At 36.5% G+C, this 23,938-nt stretch overlaps 1 protein-coding gene across 3 annotated transcripts in view; it reads left to right on the plus strand.

Annotated features, from left to right (window-relative positions):
* Asns (asparagine synthetase (glutamine-hydrolyzing)) overlaps positions 1–10,901 on the plus strand; it is a 183,679-nt gene extending 172,778 nt beyond the window's left edge. For all 3 annotated transcript variants that reach the window (XM_078040382.1, XM_005331786.5, XM_040291540.2), the window contains 9 exons: positions 2,530–2,715; positions 2,933–3,034; positions 3,472–3,599; positions 4,839–4,965; positions 7,915–8,021; positions 8,465–8,565; positions 9,735–9,816; positions 9,907–10,062; positions 10,557–10,901. In XM_078040382.1, the coding sequence (XP_077896508.1) occupies positions 2,530–2,715; positions 2,933–3,034; positions 3,472–3,599; positions 4,839–4,965; positions 7,915–8,021; positions 8,465–8,565; positions 9,735–9,816; positions 9,907–10,062; positions 10,557–10,766 (1,199 nt within the window). In that variant the 3' untranslated portion in view covers positions 10,767–10,901. The remainder of the gene's footprint in view (positions 1–2,529; positions 2,716–2,932; positions 3,035–3,471; positions 3,600–4,838; positions 4,966–7,914; positions 8,022–8,464; positions 8,566–9,734; positions 9,817–9,906; positions 10,063–10,556) is intronic.
* The last annotated feature ends 13,037 nt before the right edge of the window (positions 10,902–23,938 follow it).

Consider the following 23,938-nt stretch of genomic DNA (forward strand, 5'->3'; position numbering starts at 1 on the left):
GTCACTGTTTTTAATTGTTTGTGGAATTGACAGACTGTTTTCCAAAATGGCTGTATCAGTTTATGTTCTCATCAGCAACTTGTGAAAGTTTCAGTTCTCCATCTCCTCACACTTACATGTGAATATTTTGAGTCTAGCCATCCTAGTGTGTGTGACATGGTATCTTGCTGTGTTTTTGGTTTTGTATTTCCCTTCTGACAATGATGTCAAGAATCTTTTCATGTGCTTATAGGCTATTTGTATATATTTGGAGAAATGTCTACAGAGTCTTTCCCAATTTTTTCTTCCTGCTGAGGATTATTTCATTAAAAATTAATAGACTTTTTTTAAAGAGAAGTTTATGGTCTCAAAAAATTTGAGTGGTAAGTATGGAGTGCCCCCATATTCCCTCTGTCCTACTAGTTTCCTCCACTATTGGCATCTTGCATGACTGTTACATTTGTTATGATTGATGAATTGGTATTGATGTATTATATTAGCTGAAGTCCATTGTTTACATTGGGGTTCACTCTTTGTATTATATAGTTCTTTGTATTTAACAAATGCATACTACCATGTATCTATCATAAAGTACCATGTAGACTAGTTTCATTGTCCTAAAAATCTGTGATATCTGTGATTCACCGTCATCTTTTCTCTTATTCTGGCTCCTGAACCCCTGGCAAGCACTGATCTTTTTAATGTCTATAATTTTGCTTTTCTTAGAGTATTTTAAAGTTACGCTCAAATAGTACATAGCCCCATCAGACTGGCTTCTTTTACTTAGCAATGTGCATTCAAAGTTCCTGAATGTCATTAACTTTTTTTTTTTTTTAACATCAGACTTACTTGCTTTATTTTCAGTAATAGATGTTATCAGAATTTGGAGATTGACTGCATATCAGAAAGCATGTGTCTAGGGAAAAATATCTGATTTATCTTTTTTTTTTATTAGTTGTTCAACTGAATGTCATTAACTTGATGCCCCCCTCCTTTTTTTTAAACCACCAAGTAATCCACTGTTTAAATACAGAAGAGTTTATTTGTCCCTTTCTGAATTACCCATTTGTAATTGAGTCATCTATCTTATTACTTAATTGTATATAATAATTCCTTGTATATTTTAGATACAAATCTCAGAAAGATGTTCAGCAAGATTGCAGTATACAAAATCAGTGTACAAAAGTTATATTTGATTGACATATGCAGTAAACACTATACACTTTGCAGTGAACATTCTGAAAATGAAAGAAAACAATTCCATTTATAATGGCATCAAAAAATAAAGTATTTAGGAATAAATTTAACTAAAGAGGTGCTAAACTTATACTTTGAATATCATAAAACATGATTAAAAATGTAATAAAATATAAATGAATGCAAAAGTATCCCATCATCATGGATCAAAAATTTAACATTGTTAAGATGATAGTACTCTTCAAATCGATTGATAGATTCAGTGCAATCTCTGTCAGAAACCCAGATGACTTTTTATAGAAATTGACGGGCTGACTCTAAAATTCATACTGACTTATAAGGGACCCAGAATAGCCAAAACAATCATGAAAAAGAAGAAAGTGGGAGAACTTATTTTCCAGTTTTCAAAGTTACTTAAAAAAAAAGATTCCTACTTCTACTGGGTCTCCTCTAGACCTTATGGGCTCTTGATATGGAACTATAGTCTCATGTCCAATTTGTCCAAAATTTCTTGATTTTCTTGTCTGTATCCTTAACCAGTGCCCTTTTGCATACCCATTTTGATCTTGATACATTCTACTTAAAGCCTTTTCATTACCCTGTAGCCCTTGTAGGGGTATGTAACTCACTTGAGCTCTGGGAGCTAGTGAGAACATGTGGGTCCTATGTCTGATCTTTGTAGTCAGAGATTACTGGGTTAATAAGCTCAGGTAGTAAATCATGCTGTGTTTTCTGTAGAGATAGGCAGTAAAACATTGACTTTGCAGTCAAAGGTAATGGTGATGTCTATTTAGTTACTGCCTGTAGAAAGTTACTGAAGAAATTTGTCTGCTTTTATTCATACATGGTATATAAAGGTGATTGTGGGATAGATGTGTGACTTTTACATATTAACAGTGGAGCATTTTGCTTGTTAAAGGATCTTTTCTTAAAATACCTCAGTGATGACAAAGAAATGACTGCCATTATATCATAAAATTAACATTTAAATTCCTCTTTTTTCCTTTTAATTGTATCCTTTCTTTTTGTGTTTGTTTGCTTTATTGTAGAAAATAAAATTTTCCTCATCAGAAATTCCAGCTAGGGAAAGGGAATTGAATACTGGAGGTTCTTCTGTTGTTTTGAATTACTACAAATTAGTGTAATTTTGCAGTATGTCACAATGCCACTTTAATCTCCCTAGTAAGTAGATGCTAGAACTTTGGCTGATTAACCCCCACCTCCATTTTATTTATATAATGAATATGGATGTATATTAAAGGGGGGGAAATAAGTAGGAATTTATAGGATGTTAGTTATAACAGTTACTATGAGGTGTTCCCTTATTTGAATATTATCTTTTTGGATTTGTAGGTCTTGTTACATTGAAACACTCCACAGCTCCTTTTTTAAAAGTGGAGCCTTTTCTTCCGGGACATTATGAAGTTTTGGATTTAAAACCAAATGGCAAAGTCGCATCTGTGGAAATGGTTAAATATCATCACTGCAGGGATGAGCCTCTGCATGTCCTCTATGACAGTGTGGAGAAACTCTTCCCAGGTAATAAAAGCCCACCCACCCCTGCAGCACCCCCCACTAAAGGAAAATGGTCACGTTCTCATGCCAGTACGTTTCCTAATTTACTTGGAGGTGATTTGGCAGGCTCCCCTGTTGAGAGATTGCCATCATGGTGGAAGTGGGTGACTGTGGACCTCATTTCAGTAACTAACGGAGCCCCAGCCTTTCTGGAGCTGTTTCATTTACTTTGTTTTTATAGGTTTTGAGATAGAAACCGTGAAGACCAACCTCCGCATCCTTTTTGACAATGCTGTTAAGAAGCGTTTGATGACAGACAGACGTATTGGTTGCCTTTTATCAGGTGAGGTCTTTTAAAAAAAAAAAACTAATAGTTTTTGTATGTTTGTTTAAGTGAAATGATTTGTAGCCACCCTGAGGTTTGACTATAAAATATTTTTGTTTTAAGATTTAATCTTTCCTTTATTATAGGACATAAAAGTTTTTTTGTAAGCTATTTAATATTCATATTAATACTGTGACTTAGAATTACACTGTTGCTGTATTATTAGTATAAGAGCTAGTTAGTACACATTCTTTAGAACTCTAGTGATTTTAACCATTTTGTATAGTTACCTTATCAAGTGTCCAATAAAAAACATTTTTCTCTTATTAAGGTTCATTTTAATTTAAAAAACTTGGGGGTCTTAAATAGTAAAACTACAGTCCAGATGTATATCATATGCATCCCTGTCTAATGCTAAGCACCTAACCAGTATATTTGCTCTTTTTTTTCTGCAGGAGGCTTGGACTCCAGCTTGGTTGCTGCCACTCTGCTGAAGCAACTAAAAGAGGCCCAAGTACAGTATGCTCTCCAGACATTTGCAATTGGCATGGAGGACAGCCCCGATTTACTGGCTGCTAGAAAGGTAAGACACTGTGTACAATCAGTGACTTGAAAAAATGTGCTCTATATGTGTAATATGAAATGAATTGCATTCTGCCATCATGTAAGACAAATTACAATAAATTAATAATTTACTAAAAATAAAATTTTAAAAAACGAAAGGTAAAAACTCTGTCTTTGCCCATTATGTATTACAGCAGACTTGTTATTAGAATGAAAATCAAGCATAGATTCTATTTGTACCGTTCTTTTGACCTTAGTAATTGTTTTGAATTAAAAATGTTAAAATAGATTGAAATGCCTTTTGAATATCAGCTGAGTTGAATAGTGTCCTCTAGGTACTGTCATCTACCATGACCCATATAATCCTCACAAAGACCCTATTTCTGTACTTCAGAAAGTAAGGGCTTGGTGTGGTGGTAAGCTTGGTGTGGTGGCTTGGGGACTAGCTTCTGGTTTCGAATCCTGGCTCTACCATAAAAGTTCTTATGTAATGGATATAAAAGTGTCTATAATGGGATAGTTTTGAGGTAAAAAAAAAAAATATATATATATATATATATATATATATATATAATTCATTTGAAATATGTGGAGTAGAACCTAGCATATGTAATAAGTGGTGAATATTAGCTGTTTCTATTTTTTTTTTTTTTTAATAAGTCATAATGCTTTGACCTATGGGCAGAGGGGGCTTGTACATATTCAGTGTGGGACATCTGGTTCTTGATCTGGAAGAACTTAGAATGGATAAGAAAGAGCTAGAAATCAATCTCAATGAGAGTTGATTGCAAAACAGCCTGAGAAAATAGAAGGAGCCAAGGGCCATTCTATGTAGGAGTAACACCCAGGGTCTAATATTAGACATTTTAGGAGTATAAAAAGGAGACCAAGTTCAAAGTGAAAGCACGTTGAACTAGAGAAAGATACTAGATTAATACAATTGGTGGGGAGGGAGGGATACTAATTGGGAGCCTCTTGACTCTTAGGTTTCAGTCTTGAAGCTGGAGGGGCTGATGGGAGATTTACTTCTTGTGGTTGAGAGGTCAGGAACAAGCAGAGGCACTTGGCAGCATGGGGCTTGAATGTGGTGGCCTGGAGAATTATTTCTTCTTACTGTGGTGACCTGGGGAATTATTTTTTCTTATTTTCCCTTGTTTATTTTTCACTACTAAATTCATCATGTTTTGTGAGGTACTATCTGTTTCATTTTCAGGGTTATTTCCTTTAAATAAAAGAATTTGAATATTTCTTTAATCAGGTGGCAAATCATATTGGAAGTGAACATCATGAAGTCCTTTTTAACTCTGAGGAGGGTATTCAGGCCCTGGATGAAGTTATATTTTCCTTGGAAACTTATGACATTACAACAGTTCGAGCATCAGTAGGTAAGATATTTTATGTTATTAAAATTTTTTTTTAATATTGAAGACAAATAATGAGGTTTTAAAAAATTATTTCAAGAATTAATGTGTTAGCTTTCTTCTGCTGTGACAGATATCTGAAACAATTAATTTAAAAGGAAAAATGGTTTATTTTGAAGCTCATGGTTTCAAAAGTTTCAGTCCTAGTCAGTTGGCTCTGTTGTTCTTGAACATTTGCAGAACATTGCAAAAGAGAGCACATGTTAGGGTAAAGCTGTTCTCCTCATGCTGACCCAGAAGGAAAAAAAGGGGAGGGGCTAGGGTCCCAATAACTCCTTCCATGCACCCCCACTCATCTACTTCTTTCCAGTAGCTCCCACTTCCTAAAGGTCCCACTGTCTTCCAGTAGCTCCACAGGCTGGGAGCTGAGCTTTCAACACATGGGCCTTTAGTTTAAGAAATGTTTTTTAAGAATGAGTTCATGGGGCTGGGGTAGTGGCTCAGCAGTAGAGCATTCGCCTAGCGTAATTGAGGCCCTGGGTTCCATCCTCAGCACCATATAAAGCAATAAATAAATAAAATAAAAGTAATGTGTCCAAGTACAACTAAAAAATAAATATCTTAAAAAAAAAAGAATGAGTACAAACAAAAGTCCTATATTGCAAATTGTTTAAGATCACTTAACAATTCCATGAATTTCTTTTGTAGTGAAGGAAATACTAAATACGCAGTTTAGACTCCACATTTATGTTGTCACTGTTTATATTTCCCCAAAGAGTGGATACAATTTTCCACCCTTTTCCCTCCTTGTTTCTCTAGTTTCGTATAGTTTCTTGGGCTATCAGTTGGCCTTCTGTATTTGTGAGTTCTTCATCCTTAGATTCAACCAACCGAGGATTGACAATATTTGAAAAAAAAGAAAAAATTAAATCTGTACTGAACTTGTGTAGACTGTTTTTTTTCTTGTCATTATTCTCTAAGCAGTATAGTATGACAACTATTTACATAGCATTTGCATTGTTTGTATTAGGTATTAAAAGTCATCTAAAGATGACTTAAAGCACAGGCATACTATGCCTCAGAGCGATTATGATTTCAGTTCTGGACCTCTTCAGTAATGCAAATACTACTAGAAATTGAATCATGAAGTTTCTGATTTCCCAGTACATAAAAAGATATATTTACACTGAACTGTGTGATCTGTGAAGTATGCAACTGCATTGTCTGAAAAATATATGTACATTAATTATAAAATTCTCTATTGCTAAAAAAATGCTAATAGTCATCTGGGCTCTTGGGAAAATAAGTTTGTAAGAAACCAAATATCTGAATCATAATAAAACTAAAGCATAATAAAATGAGTCATGCCTCTGTACAGTAAGTTATGTGGGATTATATGCAGATACTGTCCATATTATATAAAGGACTTGAGCATTTGTGACTTTTGGTATTCACAAGGAAGGGGTCCTTGAAACAGTCCCCCATGGATACATGGATGGAACACTAGTCTTTGGAAAATGGGGAATTACGTGCATGTTGTAATTTATTTTCCTTAAGGAATTCTTACTTTAGATGTATTTTGGTAAATATTCCATCTACAATTTCAGTCACTAGCAGTTATTTAGCTCTACAAATAATGCTAGTTTTATCTGATGGATACATATTGATATAGAAAATGTACCCCAAATCAGAAAAAAGCCAATGTTGTTAAGCCTGTAAAATAACAGTAGCTTAGATAATCCTCTTTTTAAAAACATTTAACTTGGAGGACAAAAAACAAACAAACAAAAAAAAAAAACTCTTGCCCTCTAAGACATTACAGTGAGTAAGTAGATACACAATTTATCTGTGTTACTGAAATTTAATGGGGTTGGGGGTGGGATTAGCAGGGGGGGTTTAAAAGTTTCCCTTGAGGAGAGGGAGGTTATTAAAAGAAAGGTTTAAAAGAGACACTCGGGTTGTGTATTTAGCTCAGTGTCAGTGGCAGAGCACTTGTCTAGTACACACAAGGCTCTGAGTTCCTCAGCCCTGGGGGGAGGGAAAGAGAGAGAACACTGGTTTAGGAAGATGTGGAGCAGGGATCAAGCAGACATGTTTCAATAACTTATGTAGCTGCCTTAATTATATAAAATTTGTAAATGGGAGTCTTGGGTGAAGTCAGTCCAAAAAAATTAAAACTAAACTATTTCAGTTAGTGTATTTTATGTGACTGTAATGAAATACCTGAGGTTAGATAACTTAAAAGGAGTTAATTTAAGTTGAAGTTTGGAGGCTGAAAGTTCAAACAGTGTGGCAGCCTGGCAAGACCCCAGCTGTGCCACCTCATGGTGGATTGCATCCAGGTGGGAACATGCATGAGAGTGAGAGATTACAAAGAGAGACAGGAGGCCAGCACTCAGGAAAGGACTCTTTTAATAATTAGCCCTCCCCAGAGCTAAGAGTCTCATGAGAACTACATCAGTCCCTTCCCTTACACGGGGATGTCTCCATGACCCACCCAGCTCTTAGCATGCCCACCTTTTACAGATCCCACCACCTGTCACATGGCCACACTATAGACCAAGCCTCCAACACATGAACCCTTGGGGAACAAATGACATATCTAAATCATAGTAAAACCCTTATTTTTATGTATTAATACCAGCATGTAAAGCATGATTTTTATGTGTTTGAATATTATTCAGTTTAGCAAAATTTCAAGGTATATGTTCTTGGTCTAAAAACATTAGAAATTTTAAGCCTGTTTACAAAATTGTAGAATGATTTCTGGCTGTTTATTGCAATGGTATAACTTTTGAATTAAGTACATATAAATGGCTTATCTGTGTAAGGTCATTATTTTGGAAACTATTTTCTGTTAATACAAAGTCTAGTATAATAGTAAAGTCTGCAGTTGTTTCTGAAAGCCAAATAAAAAGATATTTTTGGTGGAGGGTTATGTTGACATTAACATTGATTTCTTTCTTATTTAAGGCATGTATTTAATTTCCAAGTATATTCGGAAGAACACAGACAGCGTGGTGATCTTTTCTGGAGAGGGATCTGATGAACTTACGCAGGGTTACATTTATTTCCACAAGGTGAGCACTCTGAAGCAGAGGACATTTGTGCTAGTAGGAAACATTTGACTGTTCTATTATCTGTCCTTTTCAGTGTTAGCAGTGACTTTTCTAAGTACCTTCTGAATTTATGAGGAAATCAATAGTGTCTGTTTCGTATTTCTTTGGGGAAGAAAGAAGTCTTAATAATAGTATCAGATGATTTTCATTCTTTAAAATGAACGAAGTTGCAATCACCTTTCTATGTCTTCATCTGTTTTATCTGTTGTAATGTTAGCAGTTGTGGTAGGTATGTTTTATAAGGCATTGCCTGTCTCTAACCAGACATTTACTCCTGTCCTTCCCCTTGCTTTGCTTTCTATCTTACCTACCTTTAGTGTTGGAATATGCTTAAAAGGGAGAAGTAAAAGTAGTTTGGTGTGCCACAAGCAAAGCTGTTGTTCTGTTCTTTCTTTGTAAAATAGGCACCTTCTCCTGAAAAGGCTGAGGAAGAGAGTGAGAGGCTTCTGAAGGAACTCTATTTGTTTGATGTTCTCCGTGCAGACAGGACTACTGCTGCCCACGGGTAACTTGACAATTGTTTAAAAAAACAAAAAAAAAACAGTCTTCAAAAATGGAAAAGATCAGTGGTCAATTTTTTTTTCCCCAGTCGGTATATATGTTGTGAAGTATGACTTTTATGGAATAAATGAAGCTGGTTTCTTAACTTAGTCCCCAAGAATTGGGCTGAAGTCAAAGTGCTATTGTGGTAATGGGGAGGGATCTTCTGTGGGTTGCCTCAGACAGTTTCCATCTTTAAAGTTTAATAACATTCTACATCTGACCTACAGGGAAGGCAGCTACAACTATTTTTAAGTCTTTTTAGAAAAAGCTAAGGCTGTAAACTCCATATTAACAAGTATTGAGTGCCCACCATGACTCTTTGATGCTGTAGTGACTCTAAGGGCACAAAGATAAGGAAGGTTTGATTAGATTATAAAACCAGGGTTCTTGTCCCCCTTGGCTAAAGTTTTCATGTTTTAACTGTTCATTGGAGAAGTGAAGACTCTTACTGTATGTGATAAACAACTGACATTAAATATTTTAGTTTCTTCTACTGAATCACACTTAGTTTAGGAAATAATTACATGGGAGATAGAGTTTAGGAAATAATTACATGGAAGATAGGGAATGAGCCTGATGCATGATTAATACCCTATTCTGTCTATCCTAACCAGGGTCATTAGGATTCAGGGCACAGATGATGTGGCATTTGATGGAATATTGTGAAACATTGGTTTCTTTTGCATACTATATGTGAAAATATTAATCAGTGGTAAAAAAAAAATACTGAATTGTTATTGCAGTTGTTAATAAGAGAAGAAATGATCTCATCTAGAAAAAACTTGGAGTCAGTTCCAGGCAAGGTACATTCTTAATTATCAGCTCACTCATGATCCTTAACTTTTTCTGCTTTTCAAGTTATACATTTAACTTTTCATATAAGGGAAAGTAAAAGTAATAGTCTCAAAACGATAATCACACGCAATAGATGAAATAATATCTATTATTTTGAATGAAGATTTCTGTATTCATCTGTTAGTGTAGAACAGTCAATAGGAGGTTGTTGAAATGGCTCTATAATCCCAACATTAATCAATCTGGTTCCGTTGCTTGGAAGCTCTGAGCCTGAACCTAAATTGACAGGTACTCAATACTCATTTTGATTTAGATCTTTCAATTTTCTCCTTTAAGCCTTGAACTGAGAGTTCCATTTCTGGATCATCGCTTTTCTTCCTATTACTTGTCTCTGCCACCAGAAATGAGAATTCCAAAAGTAGGTAAAATCAACTCAACGTAAATACTGCCTGTTGCTCTCAGGTTACATCTGTGTCTTTTGCTAATGCTTCTTCTGTTTTCATGTCAGAATGGGATAGAGAAACATCTCCTGAGAGAGGCATTTGAAGATTCCAACTTGATTCCTAAGGAGATTCTCTGGCGACCCAAAGAGGCCTTCAGTGATGGGATAACCTCAGTTAAGAATTCCTGGTTTCAGATTTTACAGGAATATGTCGAACATCAGGTACGAGGTCTTTAAAAACACTTTGTGCAATAGAATAATTTAGATGCAGATCTGGAATCTCAGTTCTTTTCATGTTTAGTTTGAATGTTTGCTGTCTGTAGGAGAGAGTCATAGTCTCTATAAATAGCATCTCTTTTAAAATAACAATTATGTAAGAAATAAGGAAAGAAGGTTTATAAAGTAGTATTTAGAATTGAAAGAGAGAGAGGGGAGGCTTACTAATCAGCACTGGCCATTTAACCTATTTTGGGATACTTACAGACATTAGACACAAGTGAATAAAATAACCTATATGTATTAGAAATATGCATGTGAATACTTTTTGAAAGTTAACTATAGCTGTGCATGTTATGGATATTGTAGCACTTTTCAAGTGATGCGTGTACAATTTATTGTCATGCTTTCTCTTTATTTTGGTTTTGTGGTAACAGCAAACATAGGTATTTCCATGCCATTTAAAAGGCTATTCTGCTCTTACACTCTTATTCTTACAGGTTGACGATGCGATGATGGCAGCTGCAGCCCAAAAATTCCCCTTCAATACTCCTCAAACTAAAGAAGGCTATTATTACCGTCAAATCTTTGAACAACACTATCCAGGCCGGGCTGACTGGCTGACCCATTACTGGATGCCCAAGTGGATCAATGCCACTGACCCTTCCGCTCGCACTCTGAGCCATTACAAGTCAGCTGCCAAAGCGTAGGCACTCTCCAAGCTGTGAAGTGAAAGTAGATATTTCTTCTTGGGGTGTAGAGGCACTGGGGACAGTCAGGGGAGCAGTGAAAGTCAACCACTTAGGCCGACTTGGGCATGAAAAAAATAAAAGTCATACCTAAAACTTGGTTTTACTCATTTGTATTCCTACAGTTCTGTCATTAGAGATAACTAGAAATGGAATAGCTGTGCCATATCACAGTAAGGAGGATACAGTGAGCTAGGCCAAGAGGGAATGGTCTGATATCTACAAGAACTGTTTGGAAGATGTCTGGGCCTCATGCACATGTGGTCTCCCAGTCCTTGTCTCATCCTAGTGTGGTCCTCTTGTGACTGCCTTCTTAGTTCTGCCCACATTCCTTACAGCTGGCTGGAGATGTGAATCCTTTATAGGAGTTTGGGACCATTCTATTGTGTAATATAGTGATTCAGTTTTTTCTTTTGTAGGTTGAGCCATTGACCCTCCTGGAGACTATTTTTCCAGAACTGAGGTCAAACTTGTAAATGAAGTGATCTTTGGTGCGATTGTTCAGCTCTACTGTTGTACCAAAGTGGTTACATAGACAATACGTAAACTAATGGGCATGGCTGCATTCTATTAAAACTTTATAAACAGACCTCGGTCCCTGTTCCAGAGCAATAACCCAAACTGTGCATTTCTAATAAAAGGAACAAAAGTAGGTTTCTCCTAGTTGGAGAAATAGGAAATTCAGAAACATTTAATGAAAGGTAGATTCTTGTTTGAATGCTCACTGGTTTTTTCAAGATAGCATATTCAAATACATAAGAAAGGTGAATTTAGCTATTAAAGACTTTTGAAAAGGGAAGTGTTGGTACACAGGTAAATATAAGAATGATTGATGGGAAAAATGGGTAAGCCAGAAATTTAGTAAGTTGGAAGATGAGGAATTGATGTTAGCTGTAGGCCTTCATCTATAATTTAGAAATGTTTCCAAGAATCTAAAGAATGTCACTAATATTGGATGACTTTTAATGATTGTCTTGTATGTGTAGGTGCATAAATTGTTTAAATACAGCATGATTTGTCTCTGGGTATGTATTCCTGGTAAAGTGTCACCCAGCCAAGCTAAGTGGTGTTAAGAATGCATGGGAAACTTGGTTGATAATGATAACACAATGTACATTGCAAGATTAAGTATGGCGTAAACCATGAACTGCCAGTTTGTAAGGTTGTGGGGTTTGACTTCACATTTTTAACTTTAGTGACTGAGATCTGGAATATTCAGGTACCACCCAGAAATTTGATGGTTGAGATACTTCGTTAAGCCAATTTCCTATCATCAAACTGGCAGCAACTTGCCAGATTTCAAGCTACACTTAAGATCCGTGTAAGTTTTTTTTTTTTTTTTTTGCAGGTGGTGGGGGTACCATGGGGCACTTGACCACTGAGCCACATCCCCTGTTTTGTATTTAGAGACAGGGTCCCACTGAGTTACTTAGTGCCTCGCTTTTGCTGAGGCTGGCTTTGAACTCGTAATCCTCCTGTCCCAGCCTCCTGAGCTATTGTAATCATAGGTACACACCACTGCGCCTGGCCCATTTAAGGTTCTTGGCACACATTATAAACTGGCTAAAAGTGGCAATCTCTGGGGCATGTTCTTGTGACTCAGCAACTTTTAGATTGGCCAAGCCTGTTTTGCTGGAACATTCTGGTCTTGGTAATTCAGTGATGAGGAGGCACATGGCATCTAATACAGCACCATAACAGAAAATTGTTTTTGAGGAGTGAACTAAAAGAACAGCTGATGTGATCCTGTCATTTCTGCCTCATGAGCACTTTATAATAAAACAGCCTGTTGCTTGAAGTTCCTCTCACTTTGATCTAATATCTGCTGTAAAAAAGGTATCATATAGTTTGATAGTCTTTTTATACTTTTATTTTTTAAAAAAAATTAATGTGGGCTGGGTGTATAACTCAGTGGTGGAGCACACGCTGAGCACAAGGACCTGCATCCAACCTTCAGCACCAAGAAATAGAAACTACAGAATATCCTACCACTACTTTTAAAGAGTTCTAACACGTCCTTGCAGATCTCTGGCTAAAAAGACACCATTGTGCATGTGTGGATCAATTATCTTGGATAACACACAGCTTGAAAGTATATTAAGTCTTTCATAAGGAAAATATAGAAAAAAGCTAGCTAATCCTGAGCTTGTGAGCCTTCCCACGGATGACATCCTCTTTTGGAAGTTTCCTTGTGTCAAGATTGTTGAATGAATAGATCTTGTTGAAGCCACAGGGGTCAACCGTACTCCGTCATTCCTCCTGTTTGGGGGTTGCCTTGGTTTGGTCTGGGGTCTGTGCTAAGGAGTCCTTTTCATTCCCATGGATGGGAAAGCTGGCTGTGAAGAAGCAGAGTGAAAGCTGATAGGGAGGTGGTTACAGAGACTAGCCATGTGTAGTGTGTGAAGTACTACTGCCCAGCACATACCCATGCACTGTCCTAATCAAATTATTCTGTCAGTCTTCTCAACCTTAAATGCAAATGTAGCAGCTTTGATTTTCTTTAAAAGTGGCCACTGCAGTATTCGTGATCCCATGTACCCTACTCAAGCTTTGCTATTCCTCTAAATAAGCAGTCTACTTATACTCTCTGTGAGCGTGGCAGGATTTTATGGTTGTTTTGAGTAGCAGAATTTGGTGGAAGTGAGGCTGAGTGACAAAAAGTGATTTGGGGCAGGTGTAGTGATGCATCCCTATAATCCCAGCAGCTTGGGAAGCCGAGGCACAAGTTCAAAGCCAGCCTTAGCAACTTTCCCAGGCCCTGTCTCAAAAAAGGCAGGGGGCTGGGGATGTGGCTCAGTGGTTAAAGGCTCCTGGGTTCAATTCCTGGTTAAATACCCCTTCCCAGCACGTGCGCGCGTTGACACACACACACACACACACACACACACACACACACACACAATTAAATGACTTGGCTTCTGCTTTCTCTTTGTACATGTTACAAGAAAGCCTTGGCCTCATGGAAAGGCTGGGTACAGGAGTTTGAGTGAAGGTCAGCTGTTAACTACCACCAGACTTGTGATAAAGCCTCTAGAAGTTTCCAGCTTCTAGTCTTTAAGTCTCTCACCTGAGCTCCAAGCATGGGGAGCAGAGAAGCCATTCTCATACTGTTTAAGTTTCACAAGATCTATGCATATAATAAGTGGTCAGTGATAGTGTTAAGTTTGGGGTAGTTTCTTATATAGGTACAGTAACTGGGACAGGTGAACACCATTACCCTTATCTTACACAGGTAATGTAATCCGCCAGACCCAAGAGTCAATTACTAAGTGGTACAGCCTCAAGTTAGCCAGGCAGATTGGCTTCAGAGGCTTTGTACTCTTCTTTCCTGGCTATTCCTGCATTGTCATCATGGAACTGTAGCCTGTGTCTCTGCTGGGGATTGGAATACTAAGGGAAAAGGCTTCCATTGGGTTTTCTGGGGATCAAGAACAGGGAGAGCAGGATGCTGATCAGGGGATCAATGTATGGCTATCATTTTCTGTGATGGCATAGGCTCAGTGTTGCTGAGAAAACCCCAACATTTAGGTGCATTAGTACAACAAAAGTTTGTTTTTGTTGAAACTATGTGCTTATGGAGGGCTGTGCTCTTTATTGAGGGGTTTATTCTCTGGGCATCCAGACCATTGCAGGAAAAATCTTGACTCATATTTCCAACATCAGCAAGGGAGGGGATGGAGAAAGTGGTGAATCATGTAGTACTGAAACATAAGGCTTCCACTCTGAAGGGACACATCATTTTTGTTCAGATCCTGTACTAGTCACATGGCCACCCCTAACTTTGGAGAAAAGCACCAATGACTCTTCAAATCCACTCTTTGTACATCAAATAATCTGTTCACCTTCATGTGTATGAAACATACTCACCCCCTTTTCAAGAGTGATAACCTAAGAATTCCATTCCACCATGGTTTTAGGTCCTGAATTCAGACTCTGTGAGTGATGTACTGATAGGGGAGTCTGTTTCAGGGCTGAAAAGTGGCATTTCTTCATGAACTAAGAAACTGCTCTCCACCTGCCTGATATCTAATAATAATAATAATGTAATAATAATAATGTAATAACAATGCAGTGGCAAACAAAACACCTATTCAAAAGGGAGAGAACCAGAGTAATTTTGATGTGCTGCTAATTCACTATTTAAAGGCTCCCATGTTCAGCAAAAAGTTGTCCTTCAAGGTCATCAGTAGCCAAGATGGCAGGAAGAAGCAGGAGTGAAAGGGCTGGGGGAATTCAGTACCTGGCATGGGGGGCAGTGGGACCACTTTGATGAGGAAGGGCTGATTTCTAGCAATATTATCAATAATATTAATTGCTGATTCTTAGAAATATAGCTAATTTTGCTCAGACATTCTAATTTTGGCTACAGAAAAAGAGGTATCAATTATTGATCATCCTTCCCAATTGCTGAAGATCGCTTGAGCTATCAATCAACACAGCAGCCTGGGGAGGTGTGTACTCTTGAGCTCCTTCTCATTTGATAGATAAGGGAGGTGGTATACAGAGTAAGTATGTTGCCAGCTTAAGGTCATATGGCTAAGTATTGGGAGTAGGATATTTGAAGCGAGGTTTCAGGGTTTTAGAAACTTCCTACTATGAGCAACCTTTCAAAGGAACAGAAATATAAACTGTAATTATGGAAAAAATTCTATATTTTAAACAGGAGTATATATTTTCAATCTATGAGTATTTCATAAGCTATTTAGCACATCTAATTTAAACTCAATTTTCTATTTCCATTTCAAAAATTGGTAGTAAACATATAAGTACACTTATGATTAGATCTTTTATGAGTTTTCTTGATTTCAAGACCTAACTAGCCAGTAATTGGGTGCCAAGAAATTAATTCATAATTTTTCTTTCAACTCAGAGATTTTTAGATAATACTGAGGGTAAAAGCCATAGTTATAAATTATCAGTATATTTTAAAAATTGCTTCAGTATTAAAATATATGATTGCTGAGGACTAATTATACAAAAAAACCACAAGGTGGCAGTCATGATATACTTTTCTCTTTAGTCAATTTTGTGCATTTCTCAAAGGCACTGGTGTGGAAAATCTATTTTATGCTAAATTGAAGAGAGGACATGTTCATTTCATTGGACAAATCCAAGCACAGATGCTCCATAGGTAATTATTGATCAGTTTTAACTCAATAACAATATGGCTATTGTACAGGTCCCTATGAGTTTATATAGGTATTTTTTTCTGAAACCTTTCATTTCCTCTTTTCTGAATTCCCCTGTCCTAAACATACCTGCAGAAAATGTGTCCTTTTAAAAATGAGGTCACTTATAATCTGGAAGGTAAGAAAGGATGTGGACAACCCCAGATTGCTTTATTTACTTTATGAATGTAATTAAAATCTGCATGACTGTCATTTTCCTAATCACCCATTCTACCTAGCCCTGACCATCACAGTTTATTCAAATACAATCAAAAGACAAAACATTTATCAGTTATTGATACATAATACATAACTTTGCACATAATATCAGCTAACGTACTGTGTGCCTAACACTGGCCTAAGCCCTTACTCAGTGTATAACACCTTGAGAGACACCTACTGTTGTTGCCATCCCTATTTGAAGATTAAAGAAACAGAATGCACAGCAGACTAAACACTGAATAAGATGGTCAACTTGTGGTTAATGGAATTGCTGTCAATTATAATGAATAGCACAGAAAAATATTCTATGCCAGCAAGGTGATTTTCATATGTGGTTAGATGACTCATAGAAACTTGGTGAGCCCTAATTACAATGACCATCTTTCTGTGCTGTCTTTAGTTCTCACCAATAAAGCAGCAACTCCTGTCCATTAACCTTATACTTTATGGGCTTGAGTTCTTGAGCTGCAGTTATAGTGGGAATGCTAGAAGTTAGGGAGCAGGAGGTTTGAAAGTGGAGGGACAGGGAAGAACCCTGGATATGTGTTGGTCTATTTCAAGGGTAAAACAAATGATTCATTATCCAGTAGCAGGTTTCTGGACTATGCATTAATTGACAAGATCCCAGATCAAATTCTATAAATTACTAGCTTGGAATCTTTGCCAGAACACACTGAATGAAGCATTATATCAATCCTTTTGCATTTTCTTCTGACCATGCTACATTATGTTGTAATTGGCATAGGGATTATTGAGGATGTTTGGCTCTCAAATGACCACAAGGTGGAGCAAGATGATATTCAACTGAATATGTTCCATAAGCTTTATGTCAGTTTTAACATATGAATCTGTCTCTATGTGCATGCACACATTTGTAGTTTAGCACTTTCTTTGTGGTCATAGGTTAAAACCATAACCTCAGTCGCCTACTTGTAGCCGATGAAGCCCACTCAGGATGCTCCCACAGGGATTGTGAATGGCATCACAGAATTATCCCATCTTTACACCCAACCCTTGGAGGAAGGCTAAACCTTAGGGGAACTTTCATATGGGGAGCTTTGGAGAAGGCTGCAGCTGTGAGCTGTTGGGGGCTAGCATTCACAGTAGCAGGGGAATTTGGTGTACCAATTTGGTAAAGTGGAGGGGTGGACAAAGGACCAACAACATCCCTACATTTTGCCATTTTAATATCTACAAATGTGCAATGAACCTTACAGAAATGATAATTGGTTATGCAAACTGCTAATGTTTTCTCCATCTTCACACTAAATTTAAGCCTATAACTTTAACAGTCTTGTGTATGTTTTCACTTAAAACACCAGTGTATTTTTGGTGAAGTAAACTTTCTAAAATCTTTTTCTCCTAAATATTTTAGTCTCTAATTCTTTCTTTGCACCTAGATAGTTTATTTATTTATGTATTTTTGCCTTGAAGTGCCACCTTAGGTGCCAATTTCTCAATGCCTCCCCCAGTCCTCCTAAAGCTAGAATGCTTTCTTATTACCAAGTCTTCAAAACCTGACACATTCCCATCATCATTATACTACAGTGATGCTGTAGAATGATCTATGTGTCTGAGTCAGCCAGTTTTTCCAGGAAAACAGAAGCTTCTTCGTGTTTTCTGGGCATAAATGGTTTGCTATTAGGAATTAGAGACTTACTAGACTATGGGAAGAGCTGGGGGGTTGGAGGCATGCAACTAAGGCCAGGAAATCATGGGGAGGGGAGCTGTTGCTGAAGATCTCTACCTGCAGTAACAGCACAGGTGGTTTTCCGAAGCTTACCAGGAAGCTGCTGCAAGTCTTAAGAATCCCTGGGAGTCTCCTGCTGTTGTAGGCTGCAGCAGTACCAGGAAACCACTCTGAATCTCATTTGATAAAGAATCTTGCTGAAGTCACTTCTAGAAGGTACAACTTCTCTTTCTCTTCCCTTTTCCAACTTTATGGGCAGCTCCACAGTTCAGGAAGAGGATGGTGGGAGAAGATCCTAAAAGGGATGGTGGTTTTGCTCAGTTGATAACAGGCAATCTGTCACAATGCTTGATGATAGATGTAAAAAAAAAAAAAGTCCAAAAGTTTAGTTAAATAACCTAATTGGTTTTATTTGCCATTTATGAATCAGGAAACATCTAAAAATAGAGAGGTTCTCCATCGGACATGGCAGAATAGTTGTAGGGCAGCTTGAACAGGAATAAGAAAGTAACATAATACAAAGAGTAGATTGGTTAACATCAGTTTACTTGTAAAGGTTAAAGTCAGAATTTCCGTAGTATCATGTTGGCTATAGATGGCTTGTTTGGGGCTTTGGGTTTTCTCTCTCACATTTCCCTGATTTCTCAGAAGATCTGATAAACAACTTAATTTCAGTTGGGCAATGTGGAACTTTAGCATAAGCGATTCCATTTTGGTTTGGTTTGTTGGAATTTAGTGAAGAGGCTCAGCTCAAATAAGTGATCTTTTATAAATTTTATTTAACATGCATTATGAGCTTCTTACCAGGTAGAGAATATAACTTACCTATTGTAATGTTCTCAGGGCCTAGTGCAGTTCCTGGAAAAGATACTCAATAAATATTAGGAAATGACTGAGTAAGTCAATGAGGAGAGGTCAATAACTCCTGGAAACCTGATGATTCAGGTAGTGTTGTAAATAATGCCATGATAGATCAATGTCATTCTCCAAAGAGCCTTATATTTGTGATTTATGGTAGAGATAATGGTAATTCAAGATGATATCTTTGCCGGGCTGATCAGACCTGTCATATTTCTGAAATTTAAAATACTCAGTAGGAAGGAAGCTCTGAAAGTCAGGACACTGAAGCTGGTGAGACACCTTGGGCTAGACTGTCAAACTATAATATCACCTCTTTTCAACTTCAAGAGCTCAGGAATCATTTGCATATAGAGATGCCACTAGGTGGTGCTCTTGCTTGTTTGTGTAGCTGGCCATTGACTTCTAGACAAGGAGATTGATAAGGCAGTCACAAATGTTACAATTCTTTTAAAACAACTGAACTGTCCCTCAAATAAGAACTATAACATTGACTTAATTGATATTAGATACACACAATATTTCAAGTAAGAATTAAAGCAAACCTAAAGATTAAAGCAAATTAGAGCATAACATGGTTGTCCATAATGCTTTCACAATCTGAGAGTTACAGTACAACTGGCACTAGAATCTTGTTCTCTAAGTGTCCCCAGGGGCTCTTATCCCCAATTACCCTGTCCCCGCTTCCCATGTGTGTGGGATGATTCAAAAGCTCACTGTCTTACTTTTGAAGTCTGTGGCGGATTCACCCCACCCCCAGCCAGTGAGTAGGTTCTTAAATTAGCTCAAATTATGGTTAAGAGTTGAACATGACAAATAGAGGCAAAATTGCTACAGCATGACTAAAATCCTTCTCTTTAAGGTCCATAAATTTCTTTTAAAACAAAGTAAAGCTTTTCCTATAATTTCATACACTTCTTTAAAAAAATTATGAAAGTCATACATACTCATTTCATAAAACCCAGAAAATAAGGATAAACAAAGAGAAAAAGAAAAAAAACACTATTAATATCAGCCTTAATAACCAATAAACATTTTAGTGAGTGTTTTTATAATCCTTTAGTATTCATTTATTTATGCATCTGATTAACCTGGTACATTCTTGGTATATATTCTGTGTTCCAGTTACCATGCTGGGTTTGGGTTTACAAAGAGCAAGATACCCTACAGGATAGATATTCTCTCTTATATGGATGCATATAAACACATGTATGTATATGTTTTACAAAAAAGTGTGATATTGTACACACCATTTTGTATTCTGCTTTGTATCTTGTTTTTTTTCCCCCTGAATGATTTGCAAAAAGCATTTTTCCATGTCATTAAAGCCTTCAAAGGCATCATTTTAAATTAATAATATTTTATTTTCTAGATGCCCCATAGTTCATTCATCTAATTTTTATATTCTTGAAAATGAAAGTTACCTCTAATTGTTTAATACAAAAAATAATAACTCAGTGAACAACATTGTAGCCAAATCTTTGCTTACAACCACCATTATATTCCTAGTCTAAATTCCCAAAGATAGGGTTGATGGATCAAATAACTGATGAAAAGTTAAGGGTTTGATATCTCTGGCTAAATTTCCTCTGTTAGGGCTACATCAATTTTTTTCTCTCTTGCTTCTTTAAATTCTCACCATCATCATTTTCATGTAAATGTAGTTGTTAATTATATATTTGAAAGTATTATTTTGTTGCTGTTTAAATTAATATCACCTATATTCCTTTGATTATTAATGAGGTTGAGTTTTTAATATCATTAACCATTTTTCTAATATTTTTTTAATTGCCCACTGGTGTCCCTAGTCTGGTTTTTTATTAGGCATTATGTTTTTTCCTTATTGATGTGGAAGGATTCTTTATATATTTAGGTTATTAACTTTTACAATATGTTTCTAGTTTGTTGTCTTCTATTTTTATTGTATTTTGGGGGGGGTCATGTAGAATTTCACCTTTTATTTACTCAAACCCTGTTTTCCTTTAAGGTTTCTGATTTTAGCTCCTTTATTTGGTATCACTTAGCTAGAAGTGGAGGCAAGGATGATTAGTTTTATGGCTCATTACAAATTATTCTCTAGAATTAGTTTTCTTTTCTATCTGTCATAATTGAGAGAACCTACTGGCACTTAGTAGTTGGGGTGCAGGAATACTAAACATCTTGTAATATACAGAATGAGAAATTGTTTCTCCTGAATGCTAGTATCATCTCTGATTGAGAAACACTGAGCTAGACTATCATCCACAGACATCTTTAAAAAAATACCAGCCTTGCAACATTCTACCAAGAATATTTCCATTTAAACCTTGATGGTAGTATATGTTTTCCAGCAGTATATGTATTATATATGCAGACATAATGGAATGGAACATATAAACCTTTGCTTTAACAGCAGATTACATAGGCTAGAGTTGAGTCTGGGCACTGGACAGATACTCAGCTTATGACTGGTTATCAATTTCACTTATCATGTACATTAAATTACTGATTTCCATGGAAAGTGTTACAGAAGGTGTTAAAAATAAATTAATTGAATCTGTCAACTAAGAACAGTTACAGTCTTAGTGATTCTCCAAAAATATAAAACAAAAATGTGTCCTATTGGGGATACATCCATTTCCTACCTTTATCACACTTCCCATTTCATATTTTCTAGTAAAGACTGCAATCTCAGAGTTGTCAGTGCAGCTGCTTTTGCTCAATATTATTTTTTGATTGCTGTGGGTGCTGTTTGTTCCAATGCAAATATATGGAGGGCAGGAAATTACCAAGTCTGTTTTTATCTGTGAGTACATTGTTCCTGGAAATATAATTATTTTGTCCACTTGAAATTGCCTTTGATAGAATGACAAATTGGTATAAACCAGAGGTGTTTTCTTGCCTGCAGACGGCAGTGATTATTAACTTGTCATTCTAAATACAAGGTGTTGGTTTTATCCAGTGGTTCTAAGGTGTTATACTAATGGCAGTGCTTATTGTATTCTAATAGAAATTAATAAGATTCAGACACCATCTTTGGGGGAGATACTGAATTTATATTCTTAATATGATGCCTTTTACAATATTAACTAACCAGACATGGAACTCAAAATTTATTAAATTAACATACTTCACCTGATTATGCAGAATATTGAGTAGTGAAAAAAGAGCTTAAGAACAACATTTGATTATTGTGGCTAAACCCAAGTAATGCACCTTGGAAAATAAGATTCCAGAATATACTTCAGCTGTTATAAACTTTGTGCTTTTAAGTTTTAGCTCCTGAACAACATGTAGCTGTAATGTTGATTGTTCTTTGAAGACATCAGCAAAATACATTCTGGAATGCAGACAACAAACAATGCCATCCAAATGAATAAAGTTGTCTATCTGAAGTAGTACAAATCAAATCACAAACACCATCTTCCTCTTGCATAAGCTCTTGGATAATGTGTACAGTTCTAATATCATGAGGATGATATGGTGGAACTGTGAAATCTGGGAAGGGTCTTCTAAAATGGCCAAGGGAAATGAATAAGAATTATGTGAGGGTGAACTTGGAAGATGAGCCTTCCTCAGAACAATAAATGGAGAGTGGTAAGAATCCCCCTCTCCTTCCTCCATGGCCGTTGGGCATTATTTTACCTTTGAATGGGGTTAACATAGGGCATAGAAAAAATATGGGATTTCCTAATACTTTTCGAAAGGGAAAAAATGGAAGTTTTAAGGATAATATGTCTGTATGCCTTGTCTTTTGAGGTTGAAATAACTGAGTGAAGATAGTTCTGCCTGTCTACAAACTACTCTGGGTTATGGAGACAGACTGCTTGAGCTGGCAGGACTTCAAGTTAAACTCCATGCCAATGCTTATATTCCTAGTGTCATCAGAATTACAAATCAACTTTGAAAGGCAAATATAAATTACTGTACCATTATGAATGTAGACAATTCACAGATGTATTGGATGGTCTTATTAGAGGTGTTCAGAGGGACTGGACAACATCTTGTTGAAGATGCCAGAGGAGATTTAGGCATTAGATGTGGCCAGATTAGATTTGTGACCCTGTGACTACTTTTGTGAACTGACTATTAAGGGAGGAGAATGAGGGCCAAGTGTATGAGCAGGTTGAACATGAATATACAATGTTTTGAATTAGCAACAGACAGGAGCTGCCAGCTCTCATTTCCTTTTTTTTTCCCTCCTTCCAAGTTGAAATTTCTTCACTTATTTATTCAAAAGATATTTATGAAACTCCTCCTCTGAGCTGGCATTAGGAGACAACATTACTCTCTCAAAACATGTTTATTTGGTGGATAAATTATGAATACAAATTGTGTGTTAGTCATCTTTACACCACTGGGACTTAATACTTGGAGAAAACCACGGAGAGGAGGAAAGATTTATTTGGATCATAGTTTCAGAGGTTTCAGTTCATGGTCATCCAACTCCATCTAACTGGGAAGGAGAGAGAGAATGAGATAAAAGATACAGGGACAAGATATATCCTAATATCCTTTCAGGGCATGTCCCCAGTGACCTACATCCTCCAACAAAGTCCTACCTCCTGCAGTTTCCACTGCCTCCCAATAATGCCATCAAACTATGAATCAATCAGTGAATCAATCCATTGATGGGGTCAGGGTCCTCATGATTGAATCACTTTCCCAAAAGCCCACATCTGAACCTTGCTATATTGAGGACCAAGTCTTCAACACGTGAGGCTTTGGGAAACATTCCAGATAGAAACCATAACAAGTAGCAAGACGAAGAATAGACAGGTTTCCTTTCTCATGTGGGCAAAAAGAAAATAATGAGAAAGTAATGAGAAATAGAGGAACAGAATTGAAGAGATGGGATGTAGATCTACTAAAGAAATAACCATAATGTAATTTGTGTTAAGTTTCTCTTGTGCTGCTTTAGAATCATCATAAATTTTGAAATACTGTGATTTCATTTTCATCTGTTCAAAATACTTTCTTTTTCTTTTTTAATCTGTAGATTTCTTAGGAAAGTATTATTTAGTTTTTTTAGTAGTAGGGGATTTTCAGATTTCTTCCTCTTATTCATTTCCTAATTTAATTACACTCTGGCAAGAAAGTATACTTTGTATTATTTGAATTCTTTTAAATTTCTTGAGTTTTTTTTTCAAATGATTATACAGAATGCAACTCATTGGAATTGATAGTATATTATCAGCTTAAGCAAAACTACGTGC

Source organism: Ictidomys tridecemlineatus, chromosome 2, assembly GCF_052094955.1.
Source record: "Ictidomys tridecemlineatus isolate mIctTri1 chromosome 2, mIctTri1.hap1, whole genome shotgun sequence".
Taxonomy (NCBI): Eukaryota; Metazoa; Chordata; class Mammalia; order Rodentia; family Sciuridae; genus Ictidomys; species Ictidomys tridecemlineatus.